The sequence below is a fragment of the Idiotropiscis lumnitzeri genome, chromosome 20, assembly GCF_059441095.1.
Source record: "Idiotropiscis lumnitzeri isolate Australia: NSW breed Sydney's pygmy pipehorse chromosome 20, RoL_Ilum_1.0, whole genome shotgun sequence".
Classification (NCBI taxonomy): Eukaryota; Metazoa; Chordata; class Actinopteri; order Syngnathiformes; family Syngnathidae; genus Idiotropiscis; species Idiotropiscis lumnitzeri.
This window is the reverse complement of record NC_142410.1, coordinates 10,201,943-10,225,179: the sequence shown is the minus strand read 5'-3', so window position 1 is coordinate 10,225,179 and position 23,237 is coordinate 10,201,943. Positions and strand designations below refer to the sequence as shown.

The 23,237-nt window shown below is 42.9% G+C and overlaps 2 protein-coding genes across 5 annotated transcripts in view; both read right to left on the bottom strand.

The window, feature by feature from the left end:
• Positions 1-14,659, bottom strand: part of plce1 (phospholipase C, epsilon 1) — a 44,566-nt gene extending 29,907 nt beyond the window's left edge. For 3 of the 4 annotated variants that reach the window (XM_088284711.1, XM_088284712.1, XM_088284713.1), the window contains exons 1-5: positions 14,511-14,659; positions 8,980-9,305; positions 7,498-8,104; positions 6,757-7,098; positions 6,017-6,226 (exon numbers count right to left, since the gene is read on the bottom strand). In XM_088284711.1, coding sequence (XP_088140837.1) covers positions 6,017-6,226; positions 6,757-7,098; positions 7,498-8,058 — 1,113 coding nt within the window. In that variant the 5' untranslated portion in view covers positions 8,059-8,104; positions 8,980-9,305; positions 14,511-14,659. The remainder of the gene's footprint in view (positions 1-6,016; positions 6,227-6,756; positions 7,099-7,497; positions 8,105-8,979; positions 9,306-14,510) is intronic. The other variant, XM_088284710.1, reaches the window with a different exon arrangement.
• Positions 14,660-18,122: 3,463 nt separating this feature from the next.
• Positions 18,123-23,177, bottom strand: slc35g1 (solute carrier family 35 member G1). The gene is made up of 5 exons (XM_088283781.1): positions 22,137-23,177; positions 20,886-21,060; positions 20,008-20,142; positions 19,733-19,929; positions 18,123-19,172 (listed from the first exon to the last, which is right to left on the bottom strand). The coding sequence occupies exons 1-5, from the start codon at positions 22,429-22,431 to the stop codon at positions 18,760-18,762; spliced, it is 1,215 nt and encodes a 404-aa protein (XP_088139907.1). The 5' UTR covers positions 22,432-23,177; the 3' UTR covers positions 18,123-18,759.
• Positions 23,178-23,237: the final 60 nt, after the last annotated feature.

The window sequence follows — 23,237 nt, the reverse complement described above, 5'->3', positions numbered from 1 at the left end:
AAATTAAACGACTGACTGACGTGCGTTGAATGCATCTTCATTTAAAAGCCGATCCATTGACGGGTAAAGACGTCAAAGATACATTTTTTTTTTTCCCCCCCACTCGGCTGAGTTCATGAACGTGACGAGAGTGACATCAAACCCGCGAAGTTTATGAATGAAAGTGCTAAAACTAGTCGCAAACTATTACTTACGGTTCCGATGCGTTTGAGGGTTACTCCGTCCAAAACCCCCGTTGTCTGAGAAAGCTCATAAAAGAGTGCGAGTACATCTGAAGGAGGGAGGGAGGGGGGGGCACAGGAGAGCAAGAGTGGGAGTGCGTGCGCTCGACATCAACAAAGCTAGCAAAGCGAGAGAGAGAGAGCAGGGAAGCAAATGAATGTGAGGGACAAAGCAAGGAGAGGGAAAAAAAAAGGGGGGCTGATATCTCCGCCTTGGGTAACCCCCATATTAGGTTATAATGCAACAGGCCGGCAAGATGTTATCGGTCAGCGTACTCTAAACACACAAAGTTGGAGGGGGTGCTGGGGGTCCTGTACATCGTGTTTCAATCGATCCTCCTCGGGTGCGTGTACACAATGTGTGTGACCAAACTCACAATAACCTTTGTGTGTTTTCACGGGATGGCGAATGCGAACGTGGGGTCATCCGCGCATGTAAAGTATCAAAAATGAGAAAAATTCGTTTCTTCAAAAAATGTCCCGCCGTGACTGTCGAAGGTTACGTCAGTGGGCATTCTTAGTCTTTCTCGTTTTATGAAAACGTTCAAATAGGTCTTGGGCAACTATGCTGATTCACTCACTAAAATTGGTTTAAGAAATATTAAAAAGTTGCTAGCAAGGCAAATTACTAGCTTACAAGCTAACATCCGCGCGTTTTCACTTTGACGTGACTTCGCAAAATGGAGACGAGCAGCAAAGTAGCGCTTCATTTTCGGAGAATTGTTCTTGCTGTCATACATTTCAATTTGAATTTGAACAATTCTATTCTTAATTTTCTTTTCGTGTTGCCAAAACGTACCTACAGGGCATGCGAGGGATAAGTACTTTGATACTGTGAAAGCAAATTGTTTTTTCTTTAATTAATTCAATTTCTGATGGATTAAGTCAGGTAAATCCCCACTGAACGAAAAAAAACAAACAAATAATGAGGTTAATGAAGTGGAACAATTAACATCAAAGTTGCATGAGGACAATGCAAACAGCTGGCCGCCCCTCGCACCCCCTCAGCTCGTCTTTGATCAACGCTAGCCTGGCTCGGCTCGCTAGCTAATGAGGGCGCATATTCATCACGGATTGTACGACACTAATTGCTTCCACAAGGTACAAAGTCTGCTTTTTGGTATAAAGGAGAGAGACAAGATGTTTCGGGGGGGAATTGTTTTACCGTGTAACGTCGCTCTCTAGTGGGCCACCAAGCACAGGTTCCTCATTTATTTGTGTGCACTGCCGAGTTGTCTCCGCTAGGTGGCACTGTAACATTCCTTTCCATTTGTCACTCGCTCAGCACGATCGCTCAGGGTTTAATTTACATCACGTTATGGGCCATAATCAGGAAAGTAGACTCGAGGGAAGTGATTTAGTCTTAAAATGACTACACAATCTAAAGAGAGAGTCAACATAAAGGCTGTGTCAAGAAACGAGCGCTCAGTTTTGAAAGACATGACAATCCAACTCTTTCTATCGGCTCTTATTCGATTGTGTAACTCGTAACAGAGTGTGCGGAACGTCCTCAATTGCAGACTTCCTAACAGGCCTCGTTTCCAATCTGCTTGCGGCACATAACCGTGACGTCACACAATTTGGGTTAAACCCTGACATGTGACCAACGGCGCGTCACGCGTGTATGCGTCAACAAAGGGGCGGGGCTATTTATTTATTTATTTATTTTTTTTTTTACATCAATTGTCCGATTCATGGAGAGTGCTTGAAATAGCACCCAACACAAAGCTTACATGATTTTATTTAATCCACTTGATAATCCAAATTGAGCTGGCAAAGAATTGGGATACCCTCAGAATGAGTCCCGGTAAAGTCCGATTACGTCATCCCTCGCCCGTTATTGACGCGAAATGGAGGTCGATATCTTCTCGTTCAACCAAACTGACTTTTTGCATGATGGTTGTATCATAAGATTTTTTTTTTCCACCAAATATGTGCCTCGGCTTTGAAAGCACTTCAAAATGCCGTTTCCTTGTCACCGAGGCGTGAGGCGCCTGAGCTCGCAAGCATGCACACAATTCCACCCAATGAAATGGAAAAAAAACACACCCACGTGCAGTTTTGACACTTCAATGTCACCTCCGGAGTGTTCCGGCCAAAAAATAAATAAATAAATAAAATAAAAAAAACCCGCATGCTCTTCGAGAGCTTCACAAAGAGTCGATGGAGCGGCTGCTCTGTGGTACAGAACCAATTTCTGCTTTGATGAAACAAGAGCGTGACCCCCCCCCCCCCCCCAAAAAAAAAATCATCACACGCACACTCGCTAATCTGCGGCTAAACCACAACACGCACGTGAATGAGGAAAACGGCGTGCTCGGCACATTCCTTTGTAGTGGAACAACACGGGGAGAGAATAAAGGAATGATTACAAAAGGTCACGCGGCATGCCCCTCAACTCGCCCAAATTCACGAAAAAGAATTTAGGAGGTGATAAGTTTTTGCAGAAGAAACCAAAACAAATCCCAAGTGGAGGTGATTATCTGGTTTCCAACACCAGGACGAAATACTAACAACGGACGTTCGGAACGGAAATAAAAATGTCAGCTCCTCCTCAGGCTACAATGCTATCAGTGGATCTTCGCAGAGGATAAAGAATATATGCCGGCGAGTGTTGTGATATTATCTGATATTTTTTATTACTTAAAGGGTGGCAATACTGCAACACAGATGCTAGCTGTTAGCACTAAGCTAGCAGGTGTTAAGGCAAAGATAATGGTTTGGCTGTCCTATTTTTTTTTAGAAAATTATTTTTATTTTTTTTTACAAAGCAGCACAACCAAACACAAACCAGAAAAGAAATCACCGACATTTGAAAACGATGCCAGTAACTTTGCGATAGCAAAACAGACACAGCTGCGCTAATACTGATAATCTCCACAACTGCTTCTTCCCGCCAGACAGGAAATGACGCCAATAGTCCGGTTTGCTTTTTTTTATATCATATTCTGCCCACCCTGCTTTCACTTTCATGTCTCTCCATTCGCCTGAAAAGGTCACGACACTTCAGCGTTCATTTCGATATCGATCAGGATCAATCTCAGCGTGATCCCAAAATGCTCCGTGACCTGAATAGCCCGTGAGAAAAGCGCATTTTTCTGCCTTTTTATTTACTTTCCCATGACAGAGATTGATGGCAACGCCACAACATTCTGCGCTGCCACCCCGACGTAAACACGAGTCCCTCGAGGACACGCTCTATTCCTGTATCATCTGTAATAAGACAAGCGCAGCCCCCACGCCGATGCCTCAGCGCCGCCCGCCACTTACCGCTCAGCCGTTTGGTTCGATTGAAATCGACAAGAGAAAAGCAACAAAAGAGGCTTCTGGTTTGATTCCTGTGCCAGGTGTGCGTGTCGCTGAGGTGGGGGGGGGTCACTTCCTCTTTGTCTGTTTGACTTCCCCGGCGCTGTCAACGCCAATGTCGAGAATGAGCACGCACAGTGCAGTGGAACTTCAGTAAAGGTCCGCAACCGAAAATACAACAGTTGTAAATGACGGGGGACTTGAACGTCAACTGTCAGTTTTTTAAAAATAAAAACAATTTTCAAACGTCAAGTTATTTATGTTTCAATCTTTGCGGTACGGAAAGAAAGAAACCGAGCTCAGATTTTGATTCTGTCAGTCATTGAAAAACATTTAAGTCCATTTTTTTCTAAATTAAAAAAAAATAATAATAATAAGGTTACATTCCGTTCACGTGAAAAAAATAAAAAAAATACAATCGGACGATTTTTCACAGGATATCGACGAATATGCTTCACCGAAATTTTCCTTTATTTTGGAAATTATTTAGCTTTTTTTTAAACACATTCAGTGTCAACCATTTTCAACCCTGCTTTAACCTCCCACGTAAAATAAATAAATAAATAAATAAATAATAATACAAATATATCTGAATACGCCCCCGGGATTTGAATGACTGGATTCTAAAAGACGTGTAAATACGTCTTTGGTATTGAATCAGTTTTAAATAACTTTCTGGAAAATTCAAAGACATCATTAAAAGGGTGCGAGCACAAGTAGTTTCCTTTCACACTTAAGAATGTTAATGCTAGCGTAGCAATGCTCTCTTATTGGAGCGGGTGCATAAAAAGCGGCTCCGGCTCCGACTCAGCTCGAGCCGTATTGCGGCAACCGCAGAGGCCTCGTAAAAACACCCGGCCAAAGTCAAAAACCACGCTCTCGGCGGCGTGTGTGTGTGTGTGTGTGCCCAAACACACACACACGCACTTCCACATGCGAGCAACCTTAGACAGTGACAGGCTCTGTTGTGGCGGTCCGCCGTGTGCACGAACCACGCCGCAGAAAACACAAGAACGTCCATAAAAAAATGCAAAAGTCAAGCCGCGCATGCAAAGTTGCCACACGCCATCCGGAGACGTTTAGGATAAATTTGAGGAGAGAAAGAACACCAGCGTACGAAATTTTCGTCGGCAGCCAAGCGATTGTCCGCAGTCCATCTGCCGTGCGTTAAAAGCCAATAAAATGTACAAATTAAGTCCGTGTCAAGTGAAAATAAATGTCTTCTGAAGTTGACACGCCGCAGAGAAGCGAGCTGTTCACGGCCACGTGAAATTTGAATGATTCAAAAAAAATAATAATAAAATAAAATCTTCAAAATCGGGAAAAAATTCAAGCACTTGTCACTGCTCTCAAAATTTGTGGGTGTGTCAGCTGTCAATCAAATACCACAAATACAACTCGGAGAATTAGATGCGACTTTATAAGAAATTTTTAAATATTAAAAAACAAAATAATAAATAAATAAAGTCTTCCAGTGGCTTGAATTTAGATTTCCATACCGCATCAACGAGGCACTCTAAAGCGGCCATGACAGCCTGACTCCTCTGTCCACATGCTTACCATCAAGTCTGACTGCTCCCCCCCCCCACACCTGCACTCACAATGAACAACGAGGCACTCTACATCAGCACTCACATCGTTTTTACGCCAGAACTCCACAACCGAGCACGACGCGGTTCTCAGTATTCAAACATAATTGCTGAAAACGTGCAAACCTATCAAATAGACTCCCGGAATTTACTCGAGACATTCTTTCAACTCAGTGGGACATCCATAGCTGAAAAATTGCACGCGAGCGTTGGTGAAAAATTCGCGCAACTGCGGCTTGACCTGGAACGTTAAAAGTTCCCAACCATCTCATTCGCCTTCCCTTCAATTTTTGCGGCTTTTCCATCCTTCCAACTCTGTTCGGTGTGTTTGAACACACACACACACACACACACACACGCGTGCACACCAACGTGCACACATGAGGACAGAGAGCTCAGTCAGTAATACGGGGAGCAGAACGAAGCAGGGAATAAATCACTTTTCCGCAGCTTGAACAAAGAGCCTGTGTGCGTGCGCGCGCTTGTTGCTCTATTAACATACTTTGAGAAAACATTATTCATCTTTAATGCGTCGCAGGCTTCACATTTCGACCCAAATAGGAGAAAGCGGAAAGCTTTCAAATCGGCCGAGAGGTGGCAAAAAAATAAATAAATCACCCAAACTTATCGTCAGTGGAAATTTCCCATCATCTACAATTTTTTTTTTTTTTTTTTAAATCAATTAACTCATTCAGTACCATTGACGGAAAAACACGTCAAAAAGTACATTCATTTTTCCCAGGCTGGTAAAAAGGTTTCAATGTCAAATTGTTTTTTCCAGCCTGAGCACTGTCAACCGACATTCAAATGAGAAACGCACGCAAGTTAAACACGCCAGGACCGGTCGGTTGAAAAAAATGGCGAGATAAATCATTAACTCGTTCTTTATCTCATCTGTACCTTGTGCATCTTGGCCCAGACAAAGCGCAACACCCCTCGGCAGACTTTGAGGTTTTCGTCCACGCAGCGCTTGAGGATCGGCAGGATCTGGTTCTTGCCGGGTCGCCGCGCCGGGCGGCGCATCACTTCGTGCCAGGTCTCCTCCGAGATGCGGCCCGAGGGCAGCGTCCGGACGATCGCTCTGGTTCCGGTGCACACCCACTTGGTCATCTTTCACAAAGACAAACAAACGATCCTTCTCAGGAGACTGTCTGGGTGGATTCTGGATTTGTAGTCATGGTAATTAATGCGTAAAGGTTGAATCCAGGCAGCCCCAATGAGGCAAAAAAAAAAAAATGGATCTTTGACGTCTTTAGCCGTCAATGGCAGTAAATGACTCAAGTGAAGAAGAATTTTGGATTAAAGATGAAACGTCTTCAACAAACGACAGTCCGGTTGCCGGGATTCAACCCTTGCGGATTCTTCTCCGTGTTTGGGACCAACTTCTTCTTCAAATTATGTGCGACTGCGGAGAGACGCAGTAAATTATGTTGACGCGTTGACTTGTGGTTCAAAGCAAAAACCCAAAACATCAGTTTCCTGGAAATTGCATTCGAAACTTGTGAGCCAAAGAAAACTAAAATCGGGACTGGATGATCAGCCTTGAAGTTCGTCTCCCAGAATTCTTGCAATACCCAAAACAGAAATCATCTGAAAGAAAGAAATTCATGAGAGGACTTTCCAAAAAAACTCGTCCGTACCTTCTGATTATTCTTAAAGAACCGTCTCGCCAGGATCGTCGAACGCTCCTTCCGGTTCCGGACAAACTCCGAGTTCTCCAGGTCTTCTTCAACCCCCTCCTCACTGCTGCAGCTCCCCCTCCTGCCTCCCGAGGGCAACCTCTCGTCACGCGTCGCCGATCGGAAAAAACGGTTTCTGTCGAGTCGTTCCAAGCTGGAGAAACCGTCCTTGAGTCGGGGATGTTGGACGTGGCCGTTGCGCCGCGGCGGCCGGTGATTGGGTTGCGGGGAGGTAGAGGGGGAGGACACCAGAGAGTTGGGTTCACTGGAGGGGCTGCATCGCGGGGAGCGGCTTGGGGATGTCTGGGAGGAGAAAACGTTCAGATAAGCGGCGGCGGGGTGACATCATCACCGAAGTCGTTACCACGACTCCAAAACATTTCAGGATCAGGTTTTTCTTGGGGGTACTACCGACGGTGGGAAAATGAAGCTTCAAATGTGCTTCATGAACCAGTTGTTGTATTTTTGAGACCTCTAGATGGCGCTGTGGGGGTTTAAAAAATGGCAAGTCAGCCCAATGTTGACCAGAGACTGCCACCTACAGGAGTCCAAAAATACTACAACTGGTTCATGAAGCACATTTGAAGCTTCGTTTACCCATCACTAGTGGTAGGCAAAGTAAAATAGTTTGAAAAACCAACTCAACCAGTCCAGAGTTTACAGTTCTAGACCATACGTCTCGGCGGCGGTGGCGTTTGCTACCTGCTGGAAATCCGCCGTCGACACGGGCAGGCTGGAGCGACGGAGATGCCGCCGATTCAGCCAATAGATTCGACTGAGCGACGGACTGTCGCCGGGGCTGCCGCTCGAGCAGGATGGGGACCGGTGGCGAGCGCCCGCCGCCGAGTCGCGGCGGGTCCAGCGGGCGCAGGAACAAGGCGCGCCTCCCGTTCTGCCGTCATTCACGCCCTCACTTATAAAGTCCAGATGGCTAAAAGATCCGTCGGAACCTCTGGCGGGCTTTGAGGCGACCGCTTCGATTCTTTTGCCAACCGGTCGCTCTGGATTGGGCTTGGCCTCCGGGCTGCACTCAAAAGAACCGTATTCCGTGTCCAAAATGGTCTCATTCTCAGTGTCACATGACAACTTCCTGTAATGAAGGAGAGCGGGGCTACTGCGTTGCTTTGACAGCCAGAACTGGTCCGGGTGCTGACGGACTTCCTGGCAGTCGCTTGAGCATCTGTTTTCCCGGCCGGGTCGGACCGCGGCGGCTGGAGGTGTCGCGCGCTTGTCCGAGACCATCGGATTCTCTTCGGTGGCCATTGCGCCTGCCGGACGGGTCCCGCCGATTAAGTCTCTTGGTTCACAGCTAAAAAGAAGAAACAATTTAGAGTAGTGATGGACCAGGGCCGATGCAGATACCGATTATTAGTCGTCATGGAGGCCGAAAACCGATATTTGAAGCCGATATTCATTTCTGGAAAAAAAACGTGTAAAATGGTGTCAAAATTTTGAAAAATAAAAACTCCCAAACTTGACTTAATTTAAATGTCTTTAAGTGCATATTTATTCAACTACTGGTGATTAGCAACATGTTAAGGCTCATTTTTTTTTTACATGTTAGAAAATAGACTTTGTTGTAGTAGAAAATTTCGGCAATTTTTCTGCTTGCGGGACCTCCCACATAGTGCGTGTGACTCGAGGTAAAAAGCAAACGGGCGTCTTACTTCTGATTGGCTGCCAAGTAACCAATCTGTGGGCGGGCCAATCTGCTTCTGCAGGCGGGGTCACGAGCACAGCAGAGACAGAGAGAAACGTGCTAGAGCGAGCCAAAAATAATCGGCCTTGAAAATTAAAAAAAAAAAAAAAAGGCCGATGCCGATAATCGGCAACATGCCAAATATCGTCTTGATAAGCGGTCTATCACTAATTTAGAGTCGATGGCAGTCGAGACATCTAATGTCCTCACAAGTCATGTTATCGATCGTGTCATATTTGCTCCTCCACAACGCACACACGCGACTCGTTTTCCCAGACGGGCAGAAGCGAGGCGTTCCTTTCCAATTATTGACTCCATAAAGCAGAAAAGGAAATGAGCTCTGCGGAGGAAATGAACTCTGCCGCTTTATTACGTATGGCGGGAGCACACTCGTGTTGACTGATCTCGCCCGGCCGGCTCTGTGAGAACGAAAGCGCTTCAGAAAAAAAAGCAAATACGTCATAAATGACCTTCGGGATACTTACGCCGACGATCACGTGGATCCGAGGCGAATCATAGCAGGCCAACGTCCTCCTCGGCGGGTCACGGTGGCGGATAATTGCGTTCTGGTCCAGGAATCGTCCAATGATGGTTTCCCGAGTGGCTGAGAGAACTTCAAGCGTGCGTTGTGGAGGAAACAGAAGCGCGGCGCAGCTGCACAGACTAAACTGATAGCGAAAAAGCGGAGGTGACCCGGGAGGCCTGAGGAATTTCCTCGATAGTACGTCTACGGATCACAGTCGCGGCTTACGAGGCCAAGCGAGAGCTCCGTTATGACATGTTGCTCCGGAGCGGTTTTTTATTGCAGGTCCTGAGGGGGGGAAACAAACAAAAAAAAAAAAAACAGTTGGCAATCAATCGTATTAGTATTAAAAGCTAGATGACATTTACAACATTTTTTTTCTTCTTCTCAGCACCATTAACTCATTTACGAGCAGCTGAGTAAAAATAAATAAATAAATAAAATACAAAAAAATAAATAAAAAATAAAAATAAAATAAAATCAAAAAAATAAAAATAAAATAAAAATAAAATAAAAATAAAAAAAATAAAAATTAAATAAAATAAAAATTAAAACAAAACAAAATAAAAATAAATCAAAATTAAATCAAAAGTAAAAATTAAAAAAAAAAATAAGAAACAGAAAAACGTGGTCGCTTTCGCTCAATTGCTGTGGTGGTCTCTGTTCTGTCGTCAGAAAAAATAAATAAATAAATCAAATAAAAACACATGAAATAAGAAACTTAACAAGCAAACTGGCTAACAGGTTAACACACGCCAAAGAAAAAAAAAAACAAAAAAAAAAAACGGGGTGAGCCAACTCAACATTTTCATCCCCCGCCACCCACGTCACTCACCAGAGCCCAACTTTTAAAACAATCAATTTCCAAACGATTACTCGATGAGACAATCGCTACGATACTCGATTCTAAAAACGTTCGCTCGCCGCGGCCGAGAAGTCCTTTTCATCACCGACGGCCTCAAACCAAAGTCATCCTTGAACGCACCCGGATCATTTTCGACCACTCCCACCGTGAGAGCGCTTGGCAGCAAAAAGGTCAGCGCCGACCCACAGACGCTCGTTCCGATGAGGAAATCCACGACGATTTCATCTTCTTCCTTGTTTACCATCAAACGCACGTGGGAGGATATTTGCGTAAGACTGCAGACGCCATTGTCGGAACATTCTTGACATCGCTCCCGAAAAAGTTCCGGACTCAACTTATCATCATCATCATCTGGACATGGTCCAAATCGTGTTTTCAAAGCTGGCCGGCACACACAAGCGCACCGTTCACAAAACGAGCGGCGAACACGACGTCACGGAGACGCTCAGACTGACTGATGATTCATTCATGCAAAAAAAAAAAAAAGTCCACCGAAACCAATTAACACCTAATAAGAATTTTGCGTTTGCTCGACACCGACTGGGCAGGAAGTGGAGCAAACGGGAGTGGCTTCTTTTTTTTTTTTTTTCTCTTTGCCTGCGGCGACACTTCCAGTCAAGCAATCAACAGTCGGAATTTGCACTTATGATGCAAACCGACGAGAAGCTTTCACTTTTGGGCGGGAGCGACTCGAAACCACGGCCGGCGCTCAGCACGCATCGGGAGCGACGGCCGTGACGCAACGAAACGGCCGACGCGTGTTTGCGAGGCCGGCGGGGGTGACGGCGAGTCGGAGCAAAGTGCACCGAGTCCGGAATGTGCAAAGCTCACTTTCAGTTTGTCTTTGCGAGGGGTTGTGACATCGGCGGCGAAGTCATTCGAGGGCGCGGAAGACACGAAACAGTTTAAAAAAAAAAAAAAAAAAAAAAAGATCGAGGTTCGAAGAAAATGTTGGTTATTGCTTTCGATTCTAAATGATTGACAGATGTCAGGGTAGATCCCGATTTGCATTGACACGGGCGGCCTCCGAGGTCAAAGGTCAGGAAGCATTTCAGTTGTAAAAAATTTCTGTTTCATGTCGCCAAGCTAGCAAACGAAGTCATCCAAATATTCGGGCTGGCAAATAATTTACAATTTTTTAACGAATTAATGCCAAATATTTACATCATTGATCACGATTAATCGTGTTTTTCAAATACAATTTTTTTTTTGTTTTACGCAGCTCGGAACCGAGATTTACTTGAGTAAAATATTTAAATTAATGTGGAAAAAAAATATAAAAGAATATTTCGACTCAGCTTGTTCTAATAGCTTTCTTTGATCTTTAAATACGATTTTTGTCCTGCAGAATACAGAAAAAAAGTGCGCAAATTATTTCGGATTTCTCCAATGAGCTGTCGAGCATATTTCTTTAAAATACATTTTCTAAAAGTCCGTCTTTGCGACAGTTACTCTCCTAGCAGAGGTCAGCTGCACAGCGAGCCAAAGCAAACAAAGCAAATGAGTCTTCCGGGCAAAATCTCAGCCTGGAGCCAAGAGTGCAGACAAAACACACACCAAAAAAACCCGCCAAATCAGGTCACATGAAGTGACAGGTTCACTGACCAAGAAAGCGCATCCATTCTGCTTGACGGGATGTGCTGAACGCAAAAATCGAGTTTTGTCGATCGTCGACAGCAGAGAGGACGACGATTCCGTTACCGAACGAGCGTCGGATCGGATGAAAGGTCATGTGACTTCTCTCCATACACGTAATCTATTCCTGAAAATTTGAAGCCAACATCTCTCATTAAGCACGGGTGTCAAACTCAAGGCCCGCGGCCCGCGAAGGGCGAATCTTGTGCGTCGCGCTTGGAAACGCTCCCGAATCATCGTTTTCCTCCTCTGCCAGAGCACAATAAAGCCTTTTTTTTTTCCATGTTCATTCACGTGCATCATCTCGCAATTCATCCAAAGGATGACTCACCGCCCGCTATGTTGTGATTTGGCGCGACCCGGCATCCAGCACGGGGGCGGGGCCAAGACCCTACAAACGAACAAATGAGGGGGCTCGGCATGGGTAAATACTTGACGGGAGCGTTTAGTTCGGGCTCTTAAGCATTCCAGCAGCATAATCAGCAGTTCAGGGAGAACAGGATTCCACTTGTCTATTGTGTAGTTGGGGAAGCAAGGGGGCGGGGGGGCGTCACAGACAAAAAGAAAGAAAAAGGCTTTTGAGGGGGGGAGGTGACAAAAGAGGGTCGTAAGCTGAGCACAAAGACAAAAAAAATTGATGATGGATAATAAAGTTTTTGTTTTTTTTTAAGCAATTTGCATAAAGTTAAGAAAAGAGGTCTCATCAGACCACAACAGGATTGCATTCCTTCAAATCGCAAATGTTACCATCGCCGGTTACGTTTGCATGTCGCCCTGAATTGCTGTGCAGTGATTTCTTGAAAGTTGTATTACAGTAAAATAAAAAAAATTAAAAATGTAAATAAAATTAGCTGTTGACTCGTGTCATTCTACCGATTGTCTCATCGATTAATTGGATGGAACATGATTTTTCTACGATTAAAAAAAAAAAGAATGTGCACCTGAAGGGATTTGATTGATCAACTAACAATTATTTTAATAATCGATTACTTGTCAGTTATTTTTTTCCGATTAATCGATGAATCCGCTTTCGCGGACGATTTCAGCAACCAGAGAAATGCTAACTGTCGAAAAGCTGAAATCCTGACGATTTGGACAATTTCGTTAAAAGCCATCTAAATGATGAATCGATCGTCAATAACGATGAGCAATTAATTTGACAACGACGACAACAACGTGAACCGTGCTGCACGTTTCCTTCCGCTGTCAAACCCCGACACAAGCAACTTTTCATGGAGACCAGCACATATGGCTTTGATTAGAGGGCAGGGCAGAGAGAGTCGCCAGTGGAAAGAGAGCGAGGCGCTATGTGTGCTATGCGCGCGTGCACGCACACAAAGCGACGAAGGCAGAAGGCCGACTGTATTTTTCACGGCGGCGTAAGCGCGTTTAAGTGTTTGCATGAGCAGAGTGAAAGATGACTCATGAGGTGGACCAAGCGACGGCACAATTTATCTGCGCGAAAGGTGAGACGCATAATTAGAAGTGAAAAAAAAACATTAAAACATTACTTTTTCAATTTGGGCTCCAGCTATCGCATATTTTTAAAAATCGAGTATTTTATTAATCACCCCACCGATTAATCGAATTAAAATTGAGTTTGCATTTTAAACACTAATGGATTTTTTTTTTTTTTTTTAATGAGTTTATGGATTATTTTTGCTCTTTTGCTGTCGCCATCCTCATGTTCTAGCGTACAATCTTTGACCGCGTATTGCTATAGCTGGCCTAGTGAGTGACGTGGGTGTCGGTGAATGAGAGTTAGCCAGAGTTGGTGCGTGTGAGCTTGCGAATGAATGTGCTGATTACGCGACTTTTTTTTATTTTTTTTTTATCGTGTGCTTTTGTTTCGCCTTTTTTTTTTCTAAAAAATTACAATGTAGTGTTTTGGGTTTTTTTGTTGTAACATTTTGTTAGTCTAATAGCGTAACTGTCAAAAGCACTTTAAATTTATTGTCACAGTACGACACACACAAAAACAAATACCGATGTCCCAGAACATTGTGTTATTGTTTTTTTTTTTTTTTTTAAATATGCGTATAATCTCAGTCATCCAGATTGAATCGTTGTGTTTGAAGCCGAGAGTAGAAAAGAGGAGAAAAATTTAGGTCTCCACCGACCACACTGGTAAGTAAATATAAGTATAGGAACAATTTTAAAATATAAATTATTAACATTTATGGCAACAATGTTAGTTAGCACACCAAAGCAAGCTTTGTTTGCCCTAAAAAAATTTGCTGGGTTATTTTTACTTTTATCTTTAAATTGGGGGACAAGACAATTTTATTTTCTTGAATTCCCCAACTTATTTTTTTTCTACATCGGATCACAAATGTCGTGATGCTGATGCTGAAAGTGAGCAAGCTCATCTTCACTACAAGTTGAAAGCCGGCAAGCAACTTTAGTTTTCTCGCATTTGAAACAAAAGCTCAAGAAAAGAAAAAAAAAGGTAATTCACAAATGCAATAAAAGTTGAGTCACTACACAGCTGAAAGCCCGGGGGGGGGGGGCTGTGCACAAAAAGCATGTTGGAAAGTCCAAGCAAATTCCTGACTGTCCACAAGCCAGCCATGATGCAAAACAACCCACAACAGTGTTGACCTGCACAAATAAATCAACATGGCATCCATCTTTTTAAGTCATGCACCAATTTTTTTTTTTTTAAGTTGACCATTTGCCATATGTCGTAAGTCCGTTTTATTAAAATTCCCCTCCAGTAAACTCCAACATTAAGACTCCAACATTAACACACAAGTGTCAAATGCAACATCGGAGATGATGCGTTCAATTGCAACTTCGCAGCGAATATTCAACCAAATTTTTAGCACATTTCAAGTTTACGAAGTTTGCGTCAACAAACACTCAAACATGTGACGTGGCTACACGTCAAAACTCGAAACGCTATTATTAAACAAACAACAAACAAACGAGGCTGCAGCAAAAGTGGAGAAACGTCGCCAGTCAGCGTTAAGGACGTCGAAGCTCAAACTTACCGACGGGTCAAGTTCGGTCCAGTAAAAAAAAGTTGAAGTCAGGTGCTGAAGTGTCCAGCGAGAGAGTGAAATGAAATGGAATGGAAATGAAAGAGGAGACTGTGCGCGGCTGATAGTTGATTGAACAGTTTGCGTTGCACCATGCAAAGTTTGCGGTTGATGCCTTCAGGGACGCCTCGGAAATGTGTGCTACCAAGTGACGCGGTGTCGTCGACAATAACTGACAGTATCGTTTTCTTGTTAAGTTGCGTTTTGTTGGCACGCGATAAAATACATTTATGAAACACTGAATGTTGTAATCCATTTTTTCTGGAATAACTCTTCAGTCAATAAAAATAAATCTAAAATTAAAAATATTTGTTTTATTCTGAAAAGTCATTAAGCATATATTTCATTTTACATCATAAGCCTGTAGTCCGGTTATAGAATTTAATTTTAATACATTTAAGATTAACCTTTTTTGATTTACCGCAAGTTATTGTTTAATTTCACACCACATTCCGGTGGGCCGTTGGTGTTAATACCTTATTTCTTTTACACTGACTTTTTTTCCTTAATTATCTTCAGGACTAACAGCATTTTCGAAACCATTTGCGCGCCCCAAAAATAGCGTAATGTATAGTTGTTGTTTTTTTTTTGCGATCTTTAACCGGGTACTAAAACATCTGACTGCACGTGAAAGCATCTTTTCTGTAGTCGCTGAACTGCGGACCGGAAGACAATAAGTGAGTCTGCTCTGTGTCTACATGCGTGTGCGCGCGCACGCGTGTAGCTCACCCGCTTGGAATGTTTGGCAAATGCAATTGACCAACTCAATCTTGCCAGATGTCCATTTTATGCAGTCCTATACATTAGAGGCCAATTACGCTGCTAACCTTGTCACGTGATTTTGTGCTTGTTATGACGACATCGTCCATTCTACAGGATGTTTGCAGGTAGGACTAAAAATGATTTTTTTTTTTTAATTATTCTTCTGAACTGACTGCCAACGCATATACATGAAAGTCCTCTCAACCTCACGGCAAATAAAAGGGCGCCTATTTCAATTTGGAAAAACGAGGGATTATTTTCCCTCCCTTTCACACTGATGGGAAGCGTGATGGCATCATGCAGGAATGTGTAATCCCCTCAAAGAATAAAAAAAGAAAAAAAAAGAACAAATACTCGAACATTCCTCCCCACCGAGGAGTGTGCAGAAATTCTTTGGGATTCCCCCCCCCCTTTTTTTTTTTTACTAAAAAGTCAGGTACTGTTTTTCCCCCTCCCCTGTGCCTTTATTGTGCCAAAAATTAGCTCACGGATTTTGATGACTATTAAAAAAAAATCTGGAACATAAAATTAGGCACTTCTACCACTGCCCATTTCAATGCAAAAAAAAAAGTCGATTTAGAATTGACATTGCTTTGAATATGGCACAAAGGATTATTAGCACGTGTCACAATCAGTATTAGAACATTTAGGTGTGGATTTTATGAAGTTGACCAGTGATTAAGTCTAAAGATGTCAGTGCATCATTTTTAAATTCATTAAAAAGAAAAAATGTGTTCGTCATCAGGCAGGTGAGCATGCTGCCGAGATTTGTTAGCACAAATTTGAGCATGTCGCCCTCTAGCGTCGGAACCTACACATGACATTCAGCTCGTGGGACTTCACTTGATGGAAAAAAATACTCCTTCGATTTGTAAGAAAAAAATATTAAAAATATTACAGTCCTTTACCATCACGTGATCAACTTGAGCTTCCCAATATTTTATCTGTTTCGGAATATTTAATGAGTCTCTATTCAGGGAGCAGAACGTGTAGTGTTTTGCAACACCGCATGAACGTGTTCAATAAACAAAGAAGCCTGTGCGCGCGCACACACACGCGCACACAATGACAACATCATCCCTGCGGGGTATTATCCTCGCTCACCTGACTCAGTGGTTTAAAAAAATATATATAAAAAATTACCCCTTGTGACCTTATGGGGGCTTTCGTTGTGGGGAAGAGTTTGATTCTCATGTTTTTTGTTTTTAATGAGTCTATAAAACTTAAAGTAGTCTTAACACACAGGTATAAATGGATGAGGTCATTGGGATTTTATTACTGAATGCTGTTGGACTAAATGGAATCCATGTGTATGCAGAAATGTTCAGAATGTCCAAAAATGACAGAAATCATGACAATAAATAGAAGTGAAAGCAGTAGAGCTCAAATCGAAGCCCCAAAATGAAATTCATTTACTTGGCATCGGAAACAAGAGAGCACGTTGCACAATCAAGTCAGAAGAACTACTCCAAAAATAATGAAGAAAAAACAAAAACCAAGCAAGAAAGTAGAAAAAATATCATATCTGTAGGGTGATATTCTTCTTTTTTTTTTTTTTTAATTGTACAAATTCTTGTGGTACCGAAATGCGGAAAAAAAAATCATGGGGGGGGGTTAAGACAAATACTTTGATATAATTGATATTGAACTGCGTATAAATAAATCAAATGTCACATAATTTTCCCAAGTTTGCATGACATCCATGTTTGACAAGGAAGTCCAAATATTTGTCGGATTAGCACGCTCAGTTTGACTGCTTGAAGAAGAAAACACACACATGAGAACAAAAAAAAAAAAGAGTACAAGTGCAGCAGCCGTCATCGTAAGCGACACGTCAAAAATGCTTGCAAAGTGCCGCCTTGAGATCCGAGTCGTTTGTTTTGTTTCACTTTTGTTTTGTGGCACCAACCTCAACTTAGTTTGCAGCATTTGAAAAAGATGCTTCTTGGTGTTTAATGCCATTCCCGTTAAAGTTTGTCTAAACTCAACCCCCCAAAAAAACAAAAAACAAAAAAAAAAAAACACACGGGCTAACTTAGCATCGCTAATGTCTGCTAGCTAAATGCTAACAATGCAAAAGGCGGGAAAAAAACAGAACGGCATGTCGATTAATTTTAAAAGAAAACAATGACTTGTATCTCAAGGCACTACTACTTTTAGCAATATATGTATTTTTAATTATAATTATTTATTTTCTTTAGCTTTTAGCATTTTTAGCTTACAGCATTTCAGTCGACAATTCTTCCAAAAGGGTTTTTTACAAACCTTCAGTGCAAGTATTGAAACACATTTTTTTTTAATTCCTCAGTCAACATTTGGGGAAGACCTTTTTTCTTGGTGAGTGCTGCAGAATATTTTTTTTTTCTTTTTTGCCCAGAGCTGCCTCTTTCAGTCAAGGCACAAGTTTAGCTCAAAAAATCAACTTACAGTATATCGTTTTCACATTCCATCATCTTTTACGAGAGGAAATCAATTCTTGAAGTCGTTAACTCGAGCGATCCCTGAGAGAATCCTACTTTCACTTAAACCGAGAATTTAAAAATAATTTTTTTTAAGGTGGAGTGATTGTGTGGAATTGAAAAAAAAAAAAATGGGAGTGCACACACCGTCTCCCATCTCGAGTTTTAAGTGCGAAAACAGCTGGTGTGCATCAACATCCACAAATGAACTCTCAGCATCAAGCGTCTTTTTAAGACTTTTTTTTTTTTCATTATTTTTGGCGACACAGTGTGAATGGTCCGAACGCTGGCTTTGGTGACTTCATTTCGGCTCGACGAGATGAGGGATGACGAGCAAAGCGTGTTTTTTTTTTTGTATTGCACGTAAGAAAAGAGAGAAAATAATCAAGTTTTGCTACACAGGAGCCAAGGCAGCAAGCGAGCGAGCGGCCGGCTTCTTCACGCTAGTGCACGACAATACCGATCAGATCATTTTGCTTCATTAGAAAGGGTCAAGAAAATGAAAAGGAAACTTTCGGTCCAGCGGAAGCCCGAAAGTCAAACGCGATCCAAATCGTGGTGGCGCCGCCTGACCTGCATTATTGTTGTCATTTGGAAAAACATTCATTCCGGGGCTCGTAACTGTTGCCCTCATAAAGTTTTAAAGGACATTTAATTCCATATAGTTAACTCATTCACTGCCAGCCAAGTAAAAAAAAAAAACATTAACGCATTTAGACGTCAATGGTAGTGAATGAGTTAATCATTGTGTAATAAAAAATAAAAAAAAGACCTTTTCTAGACGTAATTTTTTTGTTTTACGGATTCCATGTATCGATGGTGAATCTCTTTCGTGGTCGCACTCGACTTTGGCGGCTCCACCGGAAACCTCGAGGCAGCTTTTTGATGGTCATCACAAATAAAGTACATGAGAAATGAAAGAACAGTAGCGAGTGGAAACCGAAAACAATAAATAGCGCCGATACTTGACTAGTTTGCTTTCAGCCCTTGCGTGCGTTGAGGCACCACTTCCGCAGAGCCACGCCGCTGGTGCTCAACACGATGCACAGCGCCCCCGCCAGGCTCCACCAGCTGGGCGCATGGCCCAAGAAAACAAACTGGAAGAAGAAAGCCAGCACCACGTCCACCGTCCTGGTCAGCGCCACGGGGCCGGCCTTCTCCAGCTGCAGCGCTTTGGTCAGGAAGGTTTGGCCGGCGATGCCCAGGACGGCGATCAGCATCAGCATCCAGCGGTCTTGGCCGCAGAAGGGGAGCTTCCATTCGCCGAGGACGCTGACGGTGATGACGCACTCGATGAAACCGATGACGGCGTAATACCACACCGAGAGGTAGTAGTGGACGCTTTTTCCTATCTTGCGCAGGACAACCATGGTACAAGCGGCCCCAATGGCTCCTACGGAAAAATTGACGCGGGAAATAGCAGGATTAGATTTTGAAAAATACAAGACAAATGCAATTTAATAAGCAATTTTTTTTCAAGGTCCTCTTCCCATCTATTTTTTAAAAAAACAAACAATAAAATTAAATTAGCCATACTAATACATAGAGAACGCCATGCAAATGAAATGTAATTTTTGGTTTAAAATAACATTTTGAATAGAATAAAAAAATATATATATATACAGATCGACTGGGCAACATCGATTCTGTCATGCTCCTAAAGCGTGTAAGAAGTTACGTGACATAAATTAAATTAATGTAAACCCAGGAGCAGCAAATGCAAAACAGCAGGGGTGCCAAAATTGAACCCTGAGGAACACCATATGACAGCGGGGCAGAACGGGACTCAGAGAAATTAAACCCACAAAATGCCAAGATGAGATCTTGTTTCAAATATATTTATTTTTGAATAGAATAACCAAAGAAATATACATTGACTGGATAACTGTCCAATTGTATTTAAGGAGTCACGTGAGATGAGTCGTAACGTAAACTCTGATCCATTGAACTCACCTGCAAAAGCCGCGATGGTCCCCTTGATGTGGTTTGCGTAGTTTCCCTCGATGCCCTGGATATGTTTCCCAAAGAGAAACGGTGGCCGGGCAATAAGGATGACCCCGGTCAAGGTGAAGACGGTGAACACGCAGTCCCAGATTGTACACTTCTCCTTCAGGAAAACCCAGGCCAGCAGCGAGGTGAAGACTGGATTGCTGTTTTGTCATAATGAGAAAAAAAAATGATATAATTTCCCAAATGTCGCATGTCAAGACGGACGTGTTTCATTTCACCTGAACATGATGACGGTTGCATCAGCCAGCGGCATCTGCTGTACAGCGTAGAAGAGCAGGATCATGGCGTTAGAGCCCAGGAAGCCCCGTAGCATCAAGTACGGACGTTTATCCCGGGGACCCAGGAAGCCCGTCCTGCAGGAGCACAGAAATGATGGTGACGGATGAATGAAAAACAAAATGGATGGCGGGGGGGGGTGTGGATGGCTGACCAGACGGTGAAAGTGAAGGTCGTAAATTGCATTTTGGGTCAAGGAGATGACACAAGGATGGATGCATGGGCTGAAATGTGGTCCAGATGTAATTTTGTTGGGGGGGGATTCATGGGGAAAAAAAAAAAAAAGGATAGATGAAAGGACACGCTGGTGAGTCTTCATCTATTTCAAACCACCTTTTAATCAATCATAGCGTTGTAATATTCACAAATCGGTTCCATTGTGATTATTTAAAAGTTTAAGGAAACATTATCACAAACTTAAAAAAAAAAAAATCACTATGGTGTGCACAACTCACTGAGTTTTTTTTATCCTCTGCATAGAATGTCAAACATGACCACTGCCTACTGTTTTCACCAGTATACTGTACTGCCCCCAAGTGGCCAAAGCGTGCACAACAGAAGGAGCAGCAAAGATTTGGTAGAAGTTTTTTCTACTTATTCGCGTTTTAAATGTATATCTTGCTAAATATGTTACAGAATGCCATTTTCCATCTGGTGGTGATGAATATATATTTTTTGTAAATTATTTGACAATGAGGAATTTAATTTTGCTTTTCATTCTATATTCCCCTTCTAGTATATGAATAACCTTTTAATCTCACACTGCTGATTCTAGTTTTTTTTTGGTTTTTTTTTCATTCAGTTTCCCAATCACGCTTACTTGTGGTAAATGAGCAAGGGCACGATGAAGAGCATCTGGAAGAAGCATCGAATGCCGCTGATTTCGATAGCGTGCACTCCCTGGATGGTCTTCACCAAGAGGGAGATGATGGAAAAGAAGACGGTGGACAGGAAGGCGTAGAACAAACCAAGACCGGGACATCTCTTTGGTTTCCCTGTGGAAAGAAAACAACAAAATGTTGAGTGTGCTTGCAAGTTTCAAAAGCATCTCGAGACAACCTTGCCGGCCCGGCGGAGCACTGCTCAGTGATTGTCAAGATTATATTTCCACTGTCTTTGTTATCCTACACAGTGTGACGTCTATTTGTAATCTCGTATATCAAATTGCTTATTCTAACCTTTACTCAGTAAAAAGGCCCGATTGTTCAGGTTGGCCTAAGGGGCAGGAATTACATGGCACAATGCTCTTAGTAGTATCCAATTACCCAGCATAGTTAAAAAAACAAAACAAAAAACAAAAAACTTTGATACGTTCTTATTCATTGCAAATGTAATTTTCTAACGGGTCACATTTTCCCAGCTTTGTCAGAAACAAATAGGAAAGTCAAGTCTATCCATTTTCATGAGCACTTGACCTCAGGGCGGTGTCTATTTAGCAGTTTCTTACTTCTTAAAAGAAATAATTACATTGATCGGTGTCTTCAGATTAATAATAATCAAAAGTTATATGACTAATGACTCCACAAAGGCAAATGAAGCAAATGTGTTATTTCATAAGCCCTTTGCATTTATCTGTAACCAAGAAACAGCGAGCCTTTACAAGGGTTACAAATAGTTAAATTAGCAATATAATAATAAAAACAGTTGGCATTCATTTTCCAATTGAGGCCAAAAGGTCAAATCGCCAAATTAGCAAAGATAATGACGTCAACGACGTATACGTTAATTCATTGACGATGTATGTTTTTGATTGCGTGCTAAAATTAAGTAGTGAGCCTCAAAACGTCATCAGTGGCTGTGAGGTTCACACAAATATCATAAAACACTTTAATTTATGCAAGAACATGCAATGCTAAATAACCGTAAATGTACGACAGGGGTTAGCTAACAGCAGTCACGTGACACGAGCACCGTTATCGCTTGTGCGTGACGTCATCCGAGAGTAATAAATCCATGAAATTTACGAGCAGCCATAGAATCCGTTTTAAAGGTTCGGTTGCGCCAGGCAACATATTAAATAGAATTTCATAATAGTGCCGCGCACAATTTGAAAGTGAAAAATCAAGTCAACCTTGGCTCGCGCTGGATGCTGCCTTCCCGGTGACGCGCGACGTCGGCGGGCACAGCGTTTCCATCTCGCCGCCCTCCGGCAGCTTGCCGGCGGTCGTCTCCTCCTCAGCATCCCCGTCGAGGTACCGCCACGCTCGCAAGTGAGCGCTCTCCTTCGCCGGCTCGCTGTCGCCGCACCAGCGGCCGTCGTCGCTGCCGCTATTTTCGCCATGACTGGCAACTTTGTGGAACACGACCGTGACGTGGTCGGCCTCGGCTAAAGTGCTCTCCGGTGGGCAGCGGTCGCTGTCAGCCATGGTAAGATGTGAGGACCGGGCGGCAGCATGCCTCGACACGGAGACTGCCCGGCTCTTGATTCCCCCGAAGTGACTGGAAAGGCTAAGTTAATAACTAACCTTGCCTGGCCCGGACGGCAACACGCATGCAGTGACGACTTTAGCCACAGGGGGCAGTAGAACTGAAGCCTCCCCCCTCTCCCCCACTTTGATGGACAACCGAAACATTACCCAACGTTCACGCCCCCCTTTTGCCGTGGAGGTCCAGAACGACCCGAAAGTCACGTTTGCACCCGTCACCTGACGTGCATTACGTTACTTAGGCCTATCAAACGATCTGTTCAACGTGTCATTTGTCACAATGCTGACACTTTTATCCCTTATCCCTTACATAAGAGGTGACAAAAAATAGTCACACTCTGTTCTTAACCCCTCTAACATACTGTTGTTCATTTTCCTTCCTCACGTGCTATGATCCAGGTGACCAGGTCCAAGATTAGCCCCATAATAGATGTCTGACAGAAGTAATTTCACAGCCTGCCTTTTTTTGTTTTACAAAACTTTTTTTTTTTTTTTTTTAAATCAAAAGTATCTACTATCAAAACAATAATCTGTTTGGAGCTTCTCCCCAGACAAAACAGTTGCACTTTCAGCAAACCCAAAACACTTCACGGGACTATTTCAGTCTTCGCCTTGAACACTGTTACCGATGTCTGTGAAAAGAACAAACAAACATTATTCAACATAATTTTTTACAGATTTCCACCATTATGTTTGATTTTACACACGGATGAATTACTATTTAGTAGACAGTCTATAAATATGAC